The 13,321-nt window shown below is 38.1% G+C and overlaps 1 protein-coding gene across 1 annotated transcript in view; it reads left to right on the top strand.

The window, feature by feature from the left end:
- Positions 1-7,411, top strand: part of EFHC2 (EF-hand domain containing 2) — a 173,235-nt gene extending 165,824 nt beyond the window's left edge. The window contains exon 15 of the mRNA XM_016166665.2: positions 4,305-7,411. Within this exon, the coding sequence (XP_016022151.2) occupies positions 4,305-4,406 (102 nt within the window). The 3' untranslated portion in view covers positions 4,407-7,411. The remainder of the gene's footprint in view (positions 1-4,304) is intronic.
- The last annotated feature ends 5,910 nt before the right edge of the window (positions 7,412-13,321 follow it).

The following is a 13,321-nucleotide window of genomic DNA, read 5'->3' as shown; positions in this document are numbered from 1 at the left end:
ATATAAGCCAATCTCTCTGCTTTACCTATGAGCTTTCTCTTATGTCATCAGAATGCCCTTGATTATTTCAACAAGTCTGTGAAATTTCTTCCCAAGATTAATTCTAATTTGATTTATTAAAATTTAACTAGTTTTATGATTTTTTTCAATTTAATTATTTCTAAGGTCATGTTAACCTACTATAAGGAAGAAAGTTCAATAAAACCACAATTTCAATTCCATACACACTACTAGAGTTTTCTGTAAATTCATAGATATTCCCTGTAGAAATGTCCTTTTTTGAGTAAGTGGAAGGAAATAGCAGGGTGAAATCACTAAAATGACTCTATAAACCTTATATTTGGGAGGAATAAAAATAATAATGAAGCATGGAATTTAATTGGCTCCTAACTTTTTTCCCTCATGCATCTGGTGGCCAATACTATAGTAGAAAATTTTAAACTTGGAGGAGAGACAATCCAATTAAATTTCTTTTTAAAAATGTCAAAGCAAATAAATCCAGGGCCCATGAGCTCACACACAGCTTTGCTATTCTCACTGGGCAGCTGTTATTTACTGGGTTTTCATCCAGTGCCATCTTTGCTTCCTCTTTCAAGGGTGTATGACTTTACAGATCAGCAGCTACATTTTGTCACCATTGATGAACAAGTAATTTATTGCCAACTTCTTTGACATCTTAAGTAGCTCTAGTGAGAGTCAGCTTGGAAGATGTCATGGGGCTCTCTTGTAGACAATGATTCTCAGCCATTTTAGAGTCATGATTTTGCACCATTGTTGAATTTCACTCTCCATTTCATATTTCTTCTTTCTTCCAGAAAATGCTATGTGGCACATATTATTTATGGTCCAGATGAAATCGAAATTTATTTATTTGTTTGTTTATTTATTTATTTATTTATTTATTAAATTTACACATTGTCTCTTGAGTTATATGGAAGTCACATGGATCCATCCACAATTTGTCAGGAAATTGCTTTGTTTCAAGCTGTGCTGTGACTTTTACAGATATTCTATTAGTTTTGATAAATGCAAAATTACATAGTATCTTTGGCTTCCTCTAGAAGCTAACTTGGAGACAAGGATTTGAATATAAATAGTTTTTTGAGGGGAAGTGAAAGAAGCAATAGTAGGGGAGTGAAGAAGTAAGAACTGGAAGAAAAAGAGCTTATACAGGGCATATTATCAAACCAGTAACTAGTGTAGATGACTGAAAAACACAAGGATTCACTGGCTAGCATGTACCTCAGAGTTATCCCACCCAAAGTGCAAATGAGCTGTGGTATTGATCCATCAACTCCCGCCAGTCACTGTTTGAAGGCTGTTCCTGAAATGGGGAGAAATAATCACTTGTGGCATATCACAGGGGCAGTCAAAGCAGGCCTCAGATGTCAAAGAATAGTTCTTAGGCAAAGCAACGCATGTGCTGGCAGTTGGAAATCAGGCTAGTGTGTGCCAAGAGGAAAGGGTGAGGGAATCGGAAAGGGCACTGGCAGAGCCTGCTACACAAAGATGTTTAAGATTCCAACATGTACCATCAAAGTGGCTGTTTTATATAAACACGAGTAGGCTCGTTCTCATGGAGAATGGGGAAGTGGTGGACTGCTGTGGATAAACTCTCCTGTTGTAAAATTGCGATGCAGTTATTTCCGCTTAAAATTTACATGTGCTGCTGTGATGACAATATAATCTGGAGTTGTCTTCACATTTTGTAGTGTAGGATAAACAAAGGTCAGTGAAGACAAAGAATATTTCAACTCACTGCTCAGGTTGTCATAAATATTCTGTAATGTTTAGAACATTTGAACAATTAGGCAGTCGTAGTATGGGAATTTCTCATGTCAACAAAGAGATTGGCCATGTGATTCCTTTAGATGGAACCAATTACAGGCAAAAATTATGAAGAAGATATGTTTACCTCTACTTTATTGATGCCCCTCCCCTCACTGAGTTTCTTAAGTCTTATCTCTTGCTTTCTACTCTCCTTTGGATTCCACTTTAATTCCTGTTAGTCCATTTAAACTAGTACTTGTGAAAATCTCCATAAAATTGGGAGTTGGCTACAATTCTGGTACCAGTTCAAATGTATAAGATTTTCTCTCACACCAAGGAATTCTGGACACCAGCTGGATGTCCTACAATTCAACTCAATACTGATACTATCTATGTGGAGAAAGCCTCAAATCCCACAGGTTAAGGGCTCAATCCTACAAGACCACCTCCCTACTTCAGATATCATTCTCATGTCCAGGTTGTCCACCTATACTTCTGACCACTGGCTGTAGACTGGAGGTTCCCATAACCCCCTCCTTGAGTTTGACTAATTTGCTAAAGCAGCTCGCAGAATTCAGAAAAAAAAAACCATTTTACTTACTAGGTTACTGATTTATTATAAAAGAATATAACTCAGGAACAGTCAAATGGAAGAGATGCATAGGGCAAGGTATTGGGAAAAGGTGAGGGACTTCCATGTCCTCTCCTGGAGGGCCACATTCCCTGTGCCTCCATATGTTCACTGAACTAGCAATTAGAAACTAGAAACTTGGAGATTACTGCAATAATAAGACTTCAACATATCTTTTTGAGAGGATGCAATTCAACCCATAATGCTAGCCCTTTCTTTTATGACCACTTCAAACCAGACACCTTCCAGGTATTATGTGTTCTACTGCAGAAAAATCTTTCAGATGTGGCTGTTATTAATCCCAGCTTCAGTTGCCCTGGTTATGGCACAGTCAGTTCTTTCCCAGGATTATAGTAGTAACCTCCACAGTGATTTTCCTCCTTCATTTCATTCTTCATACATCCAATGAGTTATCTAATGTCTGATCAGATTTTTCTGCCTAAGACCAACCAGTGTCTTTCCCTAACCACAACATAAAGTATAAACTAGCACAGAATCCCCATCTTTTCCTTCCAACCACCTTTCTTACTGCTTTGTACTATGTTCCCCAAACCACACTGGGCTACTCACCCTTTCTTGAAAAGGTATTTTTAGGTCTTTAGGCCTTTGCTTATGCTGTTCCTCATGCCTGGAACACCCTTCATCACTTTACTCTCCTGATGAACTGCTCCTCATCCCATAAGGCCCAAATGAAATATCACTTAACTCAGGTGGCTTCCACAATTCCATCACATAGAATTATTGAGCTCTTACCTGTGTTTCTGCGATACCTTTTGACTCCGGATACTAATTTAGCATTAAATATATAGCACCTCTTATAAAACAATCTTGACAATAGAAATATAAGAAGCCACAGTTACGGATTTTCCCCATGTTGATGTTAATTGACTATTGTAGCATAAACAAGAAGTGTGCATGTGCATATGCACATGTGTATAGATTTATATATACAAGACTTTTTGGAATCTATTTGACACATGTTTGTTACCTATGTAATTTTTAATATAAGTTTTTGCAATCTACCTCATCAAAATAATTCTTAAACTTCTCTAGAGTGAGGGTATTTATTTCTGAAATTAGCAAATATATATACACACATATGCATCACATATATAATATATGAAGTATGTGTATATATATTTATACATGCGTGTATGTGTGTGTGTGTGTTTGTGTGTGTGTGTGTGTCTGTGTATAGGGTTACATAAAGTCATTTATCCCCAAGAGCATGCTTTGAATGAGCCAGTGTTCTTTCCATTGTTAGACTGAAGAAACAGTAACCAAGCAACCAGTATAGCTAGGAGTTTGGATTTTTTTAAAAAATGAATTCTTAATAAAGTATAGAAGGATCTATCACTACAATAATGCTGCATAACAAACAAAACCCCCTCCCCAAATTTCAGTGGTTTGTAACAACAGACATTAATTTTTCTTGTCCATGGGCTTCGAGGTCAGCTGGGTTTGACTCTATCTCAGCTTGCTCCACCTGGCATTCTGACCAGTAGCATCTTGGGCCATGTTCTCATGGCAATGGCAGAGGCATAGAAGGGCAAGCCAAATCATGGCAGCACATTAGAACCTCTGTTTGTACTCATCTGCCAATATTACATAGGCCAAAGCCAGTCATATCAAAGGGACAGGAAAATCAACTCTGTGGAAGGCACTGCAAACTCCCATCTCAAAGAGCATGGGTGTATAATTCTAATATAGGGAAGGATGAAGAACTAAGCATAAGAATCCAGTCTACCACAAAGTCCTTGTGATTGAAAAGTGGACAGTAAAAATTTCTGCTTCGAAAATAAACTATTTGCTGAGAGCTTATATAATGACAAAAAAAGTTACATTTACAAAACTACACTTTGAAATGTAGTTCTAATTATATCCAACTTTTTTTTCCTTCTAGAGATGTGAAGATATGTGGCTCGGGATGCCATCACCTATTCCTACAAAATACATTAACTATTTTCAACTTTTAAAGGACGTGTATGGCTTAGAGGAGGAGTAACCATGCCAGTTTTGCTCATCTCCCTTTGATTTCCTGCTCTAATTTTGCCAAGTTTATTTCAGTAGATATAATTTCATTAAAAACAAAAAAAGCATGGTTCATATTGAATTGAAATCCATAGACTACAATTAATCTCCTTTTGTCAATTTAGTTTTTCAGAACATCAATCACATTATATTGCTGATGTACCAGCACTATTAAAAATGTCATTTAAAGGAACATCGAACATTTTTATTATATATATGATTTATTAATACCAAAGAATCCAGTGGTAATTTTGTAACCAACATAATTTGATTTTTTACAACAGAAAAATAAAATGACTTTTGATAGCTATACATGACACTATAAAATCAAATGATATCAGAGCAATAAGTTGTGATTCTATTAAACATTTTTTGAAATCTTTTTGACACAGTTGTTAGTTATATAACTAAACTTTGTAGCACTCATCTTGCCAAAATAATCCTTAAACCTCTCTGGAGTGAAGATATTTATTTTTCTGAAATTAGCAAATCTATAAGAAAAGGACTCCCCCCTCCCTGCAACACACACTTGCACGTGTAAACATTTGGGAGAGAAATTAAAACATATGCAGTGTTTACATTTTAATACCATTTTTATATATAAAGTTAGCTTGTTAATTTAGGAACATATGCATGTGTATATAATTTTAGTATGACCAAAAATTTATTATGTCTAAAATATTTAGGATTGTGATTGCTGAAGATTTTGAGTGATCTTTTTGGTTCACTCTCCACACACATGTATCACCCACTCCAGAAATTTAAATATTCTAAGACTACAACATTTCTCTCCTACATTTCTCTAGTTATATTTTTATTTTTCTTCTAGACCTATACGTTGTGTCTCAGCATAACTTTTGTCATGTAGTATATATTTGGTTACCACTCATAAACATAGACTTCTTGGAATTCATAGTGAGAACTTTGTCCTAATCTACTCCATTCTTCAGTCTTAGGTGCTGTGTATTATAAGGTCAGTTGTCTGGTGTTCTCAGAGACAGTAGAAGCCTATGTAAAAGAGACTTCAACATTTACCTTTTGGGGCCTGCACTGAGGAAAGGAAGAGGAATTGATGATACTTTAAGGACCCTTCTCATTATGCTTTCATTCCACATTTGTGGTGTCTTGTCTAAAAATGAGCTGGCTTCTTGGTACTCAGATGTACCAATCTGCTCAAGAACAATGGCTCTTTTATTTTTAAAAGTTGAAGTTAATCAATAAGCTGTTTCTACATAGAAACCTAGGATAATTCTACATGTGCCATTGTTAGAAGAGACCCCATAGAACTTTTTAATAAATTAAAATACCCAATTTATATACTAAAACCATTTACTCATAAAATCTAATTTTTGACTACTTGATTTTTATCCCAGGTTTTTTTTTAAAGACAACAAACAGTGCCAAGCCACTTTGTCACTTTTATGATTTCCATTCCCCAGAGAGCAAGCTTTTAGAAGGATGACACTTTCCTGGAACTTTTCAGGCTGACATATTTGTTACCTATTCACTCTCAGTCAGTTGTATTTCCCTAAAGATTTTAAATATGTAGATAATTCGGGCCCTGTATAGGCCTGTAATATAATTCATTTGATGAGAAGTAGGAGGATAAAAGGAAAGGAAGCTAACTAATGATATGCTCCTGGGTTTTTAGGATGACAACTGCTCATTCTATTGTGTAGATGTGTGTCATTGCTCTGGCTATATGAAGTTCAGGCCCACAATTAGCAATTAAATGGCCATTATAAGGAATCATGCAGATAAACATGATACATTGCAGCCATAAAGACACTTTAAATAATTATTTTTTTATAACTAATCCATATACTGAAGGAGATTTATAATTTAGAGATAATATCCCTATTAGTAAAGTTTATGACCCAGTAAACAGCTCCCACTAGTTAATAAATGTCAGAGCCATAGAAACAGGGACTATTAATATAATATAATAGAATTTCTGTATCTTCCTCTTTTGCTGGTGGTCTCAAGGCACTGAAGGGAAATTATGTCAGGAAAAACATTTATTCTCGTTATGTAAATGTCAATTAATTGTCTTACAATTAACCTGGAAATCTCCTAGCACCCCCCACCCCTTGGCCCTAGGTAGTTCTGAAATGTTGATGCATTCTGCTTAGGGTTCAAGCAGTAGATAACTGGTTTTCAGCACAAATAAACCCTGTGATTCAAATCTTTGGAGGATGTGAGAAGACTGCTAAAGTTTCTGTCTCTTCTTTTTCCTCTGACAAAGAGAAATCCCAACTATTGTCATTGTTCCAGGGTAATACTTTTTAGAACCTTTGCACATACTTATATTTTTAGCTGCTAATATTGTCTCATTTTGATAGAAAAGCAAGTGCTGCCCGTGGATGTCTGGGTTAATATAGGCAAATCTTTTGTACTAAGAACAAATTATATTTTTTTAGTATTCTTGGAACTGTGGCAATGATTGATAAAGTCATTTGAAAGCCCAAACCAAATTATCTTTTCATAAGAAACTGATTAAAAGCTGTTGTTGAAGTTCACATTAAATGGTTCACTGAATCATTCTTGTAACGTATAGATGTTAGCATATGACTAATTTCCAGTATTTATTTGTCCTTTCCCTCTTTTTAACCCAACCATTTTAACTGTTTGGACCTGTTTGAAAAGTAATGTAAGTCTCTGGGTTGACTTTAGTGCTTACTAAAATAGTTAAAATTTTAGACAATAGAGAGGAAGGAAGTGAAGAGCTCCCTTAACTTTCAAGTATTAGCATAGTTTAAATATTTTGCTACTTTATTCTGTGTATTAATGCCAGACACACCATTCTTGGTGTGGGTGTGTGCACGCGCACGCACGCTATGCTATTTGAAGTTTGGTTATTTGGAGTTGTGGATATAACCAAACAGAAAGAATGTTCATCTCTCCTGGAACACAGTAGAGCCAAACTGAACACTGAGAACTGCAGTAGAGAAATTAGAGTCACTTGATTACTAGGCCACGCAAAAAGAACAGGAAAGCTATTGCTCAAAAGTACAAACAAACTCCCTGATGTCTTACAATCAGAGGTTTTTAAGAAGTTAGGGGTAACAGGTATGTGGAACTGCTAGCAGGGAAAATTTTAATTTGGAAGATCTTAGAACTTGGCCATTTATGGTCAAGGCAGAATTCTTTGTTCTTCCTCAACTAAATTTTTCTCTGGTGTATCCCAGCACAGTGATTGACATAACCATCTACCCAGTTGTCGAAATGACCCAATCTTAATTTTTGTTTCTTATTCCTTAATTCCAGCATTCTCAATATGTCATAATCTACTCACTCCTCACCAGCCTCACAACATTTCATTATTTCAAACCACCCATCACATCTCTGGCAACAGCCTCCCAGTCAGCCTCCTCACTGCCAGACTCACTCTTGTAGTTCACAGAAACAGAGAGCAGCCAGAGATTTTAAAATACAGACATGATATTTTCATTCTCCAGATACAAATCTTTCAGTAACTTCTCATACCCTTAACATGAAGTTTAAACTCTTTAACATGAGTTACGCACACAAAGCGGTCCCTATTCTCATGCTGACTCCACTCTGCAATTGTCATTTCTTGCCACTTAACTTTTTCTCTGCGCTCTGGTCATTGTTAAAGCTGGGAATAGCTGCAGTTTGAAATGGCTTTTCAGTTCCTGTTCTGTATTTAATGAGTGGCCTCAGCAATAATGAACAATGATAGCAAAGAAGACAAAAAGCAGGCAAAAGTGATGTTATCAAGTTTTTATATTGGTCAGATATTCTTATATAGGCTAAGTAGGAAAAAGGAAACACAAAGATGACTTTAGTGAAACTATTTCTAAAGGAGAATGTGTTTTGTGTTTTTCACCAAGCCATCAGCCCCTCTGATTTTAATATTATAACTGGGGTCATAACAAGTATTTCATATATTTTGGCTTCATACAAATGCAATGCTGTGCTCAGGAAGCTGGAAGATTGATTAATAAATATAGTTTGTTTGATGTATTTGAACCATTCACCACTTTTAGTTAAATGTGCATATTCTGTTCAAAATAGACAGTGGGGAGGGGTTGTCTCCTTTTCCCTCTATAACTTGCATAACATCAGGCCTCTGATTAAACTAATGAATATTTAGAAGTGAAGGTTCCTACTGATTACAGCCAGTCATTAATTTTCTACTTGTAGAGCCACCATGGAGTTTTTCATCTGCCACATTTTTCAGCCATTTCCATTTGCTTCTGTGCAGCAGTATTGATCTGTGGGTTCCTGTGCCATGCACCAGTCATACAATGCACTCAGAAGTTCCCTTGGAAGGAATTTCACTGAGGGCCAGAAACCAATGAAAAAATGCACACTCCAGTCTCAAAACTCTCATTTTTGGGGAACTTAATTGACCTGGAATAAAAAAAAAACATTAAACATTTAAACCAATGTATAACCTGGTAGAAAAAGATGAGTAGGGTGAGTTGCAATTTCTCTTAAATTAATTGCACAGTCAGCACTACCCTTTGTAACAGTGTTTGCTCCATTATCACTCCAGGTTTATTTGCTAAACAGCTTCCTTGATCTTGCCTCAATGGCTTTTCCATTTTTACACATTACATTTTCTTCAGAATTGAAAAAGACTGTGTGTCTGAAAATGCTCAGTCAACTAGGAAAAGGCTCATTTTTGAAAAGGTCTTAACCTGCCTTCAACCTGAAGGAATTCAAACTGTGCAAACAAATATTGGAGGGCTCATCACTTGAATATATGTTTAATATCATTTAAAAGCTGTTTGAAAGACCATTCACAGACTAGGAGAGCAAAAATTGCAACCCTAAATTATGTCTATTTGGTGAAAGGATTATTTTAGGCTGATTCTTGTTTAAAAACTGCAGGCACAGGAAAAGCTCTGAGTAGAAGTTGTCCTCTGTGGGAGATAATTTACATTTATAAGGGAAATCTCCATTTGTAAATGTGTCTCCCTCTCTGTACCAGGAAGAGAAGCATAACTCTGTCTAGAAACTCTTATCAATGGAAAAGGCAATCTTAAATCTTAATCTTAAATCTCAATCTTAAATATAAAATGGAGAAGGCAAACAAATCTGGATAATAACTTTATCCTTGTTTATTGTTCTTTTCCTGGTAGGCTCCCATAACTGACTTCTCACCCCACAAATTTTTAGTTTTTAGCTAAAGAAGGTATTGGCTAGGGCCATCTTAGGGAGTTACTGTTTTCTTGAGTCCTTCTCTTATATATAGGAGGTGTACATGTTTGTTTTCTTTTTGTTTTTTTCCCCTGTTTTCTATCATGTCCATTTGATTCTTAGACCATCCAGAAGAACCTAGAATGTTAGAGGAAAAATCTTTCCTCTCTAACAATTGATGTAGTTGTCAGAATTCAACCTTACTGGCTGGACACTACCCACCCAGAGGCTGCTGTAGTTGAGAGATCTTGGACCTTCTGACAGAAGCTGGCAGAAGGAAGGAGTTCTTACCACATCAGCCTCTCTTATCTATGTCTGAAGGGTCCAGTAGAAGTGAGAATGATGAGGTTCTTTTTCCTTTTTAAATTAAAATTAACAGAACAAAATATTTGTGGAACTAGCTCTTTGAGCATAAAAAGGTAAATGATTGCCCTTGGTTTTTATTGATCTTTTTTTTTCTACCAGAAATAGTCACTGTTTTTTCTTTTTGTCTCTGTTATATCTTGAAAGCTTGACTTTGTGACCAGTGAAAATATTCTGTCAGTTTCCACCATCTGAAACGTTGTGTTTACCAGGGTGTGTCTTGGTAGCCAAACAAATAGACCGGGATCTGAGATATTAAGTCACAAGCAATACTCTCTTTGTCCAACCATGGTAGCTCTCAGAAAAATTTTCATAAGGCATTCCAGTCCATAAGGGGCCTTTGTTGTCTTAACCTTCATTGCTTTGTTAGTGCTGGGAAAGTCTCATTCTAATAGTGCCTGCTCAATGCTACAGATTAGTGAGTTTGTGATGGGAGGTGTCTCACATTTTTGTGGCATTGTGGTGCGATTAAATCTAAGACCCACAGAGACAATTGAGATGAATTGTGAGCCTTTATTAGCCCACTGATGACTGACTCTCTACCACCTGGGGTTAGAAGAGACCAGTCCCAAGCTCCCAAAAGAAGCAGTTTATAAAGCCTAGAAGCACTCTGGTTAACATAAAGCAAGCAGATTACAGAAGCAGAAGTTGGCCCACTTGAAAATTTTCCACCCTTAACATTTCCCACTGGTTTTCTAGGGGAATCCAAATCATCGATTTGACAACCTGGAGTGATGAGTAGTGAGTTCTGAGAACCATGAGTTTCACTGCCTACACCCTTTTTTGACATACGTATTTAACAGTAGGTCTAATCCTCTCCTATTCTGTCAGGTTTCACCTAAAGCCATACAAAGACCCCCTTACTTTAGGATGGAGAGAATTAAGATGGTCCAGACTGGACCCTTGATAATTTTATCTTTAGTGGGTCCTCTGTCGGATGCAGGGTCCATTATTCTCATGTCTGTGGTGGATGTGCAGAATCCAGTGATGGCGTCCAGCTACCTTAAAGGTCTGTCCCAGTGAGACTCAAGAGCCAATCACCTAGAGCGTGGTTGTGTGGCTAGACTGGATGCTGAGCGGTTGTTCTGGTGGCAGAGACCAGTTGGTGGGTCTCCTGCCATGCGAGATGGAGGGCCTGCAAAGACTTAACTTCTGTTAACTTTTCTTCTCCTGACTTGGGGAGGAGAGGTGGGGGTCTTCCAAACATTATTTACAATAAAGTGTGCACCGCGCCCTTAACAGGGCAAAGGGGAGGAGACTCATCCAGTTTTCGCCAGTTTCCAGCTTGAACTTAGTTAAGGTTTCTTTCAAGGTTCTATGCATTCTTTCCACTTGTCCTGAACTCTGAGGCTTATAAATGCAATGTAACTTCCAATTGCTGCCTCACACCTTTGCTAGAGATTGGCTGGTCTGGGCAATGAACACTGGGCTGTTGTTGGGCCCCAGTGCTATGGGCAGGCCAAATTGAGGCACTATGTCTGAGACTAATTTCTTTGCTACTACCTGAGTGGTCTCCTGCTTGGTCGGGGAGGCTTCAGTCCATCCTGACAATGAACACAAGCAAGTACTTGAATCCGAAGTTTCCCGGGCTGACCTCAGTGAAATCCAACTCCCAATGTTCCCCCCGGTGCCTGTCCACGCAGATGTGGCACCGGGCTGATACCTACTTGGCCATTTGTTGCAGCCCCGGAATGTAATAGTCTCTTTTTGACAGTTCAATTAACTTGGTTCCTCCCAAGTGAGTGCTTTGGTGAACCTGGGTTATAAGTCTCGGCTCAAGGCCTCAGGTACTACAATGCGGCTGTCCAGGAGCCTAACCCATGCAGTAGATTCCTCTTTGCCTCCCAGCTTGTTGCATAGTTCAACTTCCCCTGAAGTGTAGGTAGGGGTGTCGTTAGCATCCTGGGTGGTAGGGCCACCAGAATGTCAATTGGCCCCACTGGTTTTCGGGCAGCCTCCTTTGCTGTCTGATCAGCAAAGGAGTTGCTTTGTTCTACCTCAAAGCCTGAGTTCTGGTGCCCTGGGTAATGGATGATTGCCACTTTCTTTGGCAGCCAATTTGCTTCAAGAAGGGCTAATTTTTCTTCCTTATTCTTCATTGGTCCTTCTCTAACCCGACTCCCCTGGGTCCATTGTTCACCCTGGGTGCCTGTTCTCAGCCTAGGCCTTTTCCTAGTAGTCCGTTTGGCTGGGCTCCTTGCATGGTTGCAAGCAGGATCTTGGTCATCTTCTTAGTCTGTGCTATATCTATCTCATTTCTATTGTTGAATACTCATTGGGCTATCTTGACCTGCTCAGATAGCTTCTTTCCTTCAAACTCTTCCATCCTCTGCAGTTTCTTTCTAATATCTGGGGCCGACTGACTGACAAAGGCTAAATTCACAGCCTTCCTATTATTAGGGTCCTCCAGGTCAATAGGGATATATAACCAGTACGAATCTAAGAGTTGTTCCAGAAACGCCGCCAGCGACTCATCCTTAGTTTGGATGACCTCGCTTACCTTAGATAAGTTAGTGGGTCATCGGCCGGCAGACCGGAGGCCCTGGAGCAGAAGCTGGCAATACCATCTGAGAGCCTCCTTACCTTGTTCAGTGTTGGGGTCCCAGGGTTGATGGGTATTCAGAAGGACATGATGGACATGGGTAGGATCGGTGGTGGGCTGCCCATTCATCTCTAACATGGCTTTGGCAGCTTCTCGGAGGATCTGCTCTCATTACTCCAAGGTACAAAGGACCTGGAGGAGCTGCTGGCAGTCATCCCAGGTTGGCTGATGAGTAAAGAAGACAGTCTCCAAGGGAGAGATTAGTCCTTGTGGTTTCTCTGAGAAAGAAGGGTTTTGATGTTCCCAGTACAGATCTTTCCTGTTATCCAAAATTCCAATTTCAATATCAAGACCATGTATTCACTCAAATCATAGCTATCTAATTATTGTAATAGTTTTGCTGTCATGGCCCAAATCAGAGCCATGCCCTTTGCTTCTCTATAAGTCCTTTGTTTCTGAATAGTCAGGTCCGTTTTTGATATTCATGACATACAACAATTTATAATAACTGAAATTATGACCAATACCATTATACAAGGACATATGAATAGCAAAGATATTGACAAATTTCTAGGAACTTTATACAATTTCTGAAACACTTGTATTAGTAACATATATTCATAAAAATGTAACCTAAAGAAGGTTAAGCATCATTTATTACTTGACAATGCTTAATATATCAAATAGGCTGAATTAGCTTAACGTTTCTCTTTTACAAAGTGGCAAAACCAAACCTTTGAGCTTTTCCAGGTGCCCTCTGGGAAGTCTCAAAGTTATTTTGAGATAAAACAAAAAGATCTCATTTAGATTTTATG

The sequence above is a fragment of the Rousettus aegyptiacus genome, unplaced genomic scaffold (assembly GCF_014176215.1).
Source record: "Rousettus aegyptiacus isolate mRouAeg1 unplaced genomic scaffold, mRouAeg1.p scaffold_m13_p_9, whole genome shotgun sequence".
NCBI classification, from domain to species: domain Eukaryota; kingdom Metazoa; phylum Chordata; class Mammalia; order Chiroptera; family Pteropodidae; genus Rousettus; species Rousettus aegyptiacus.
This window is presented reverse-complemented; position numbering and strand designations above follow the sequence as displayed.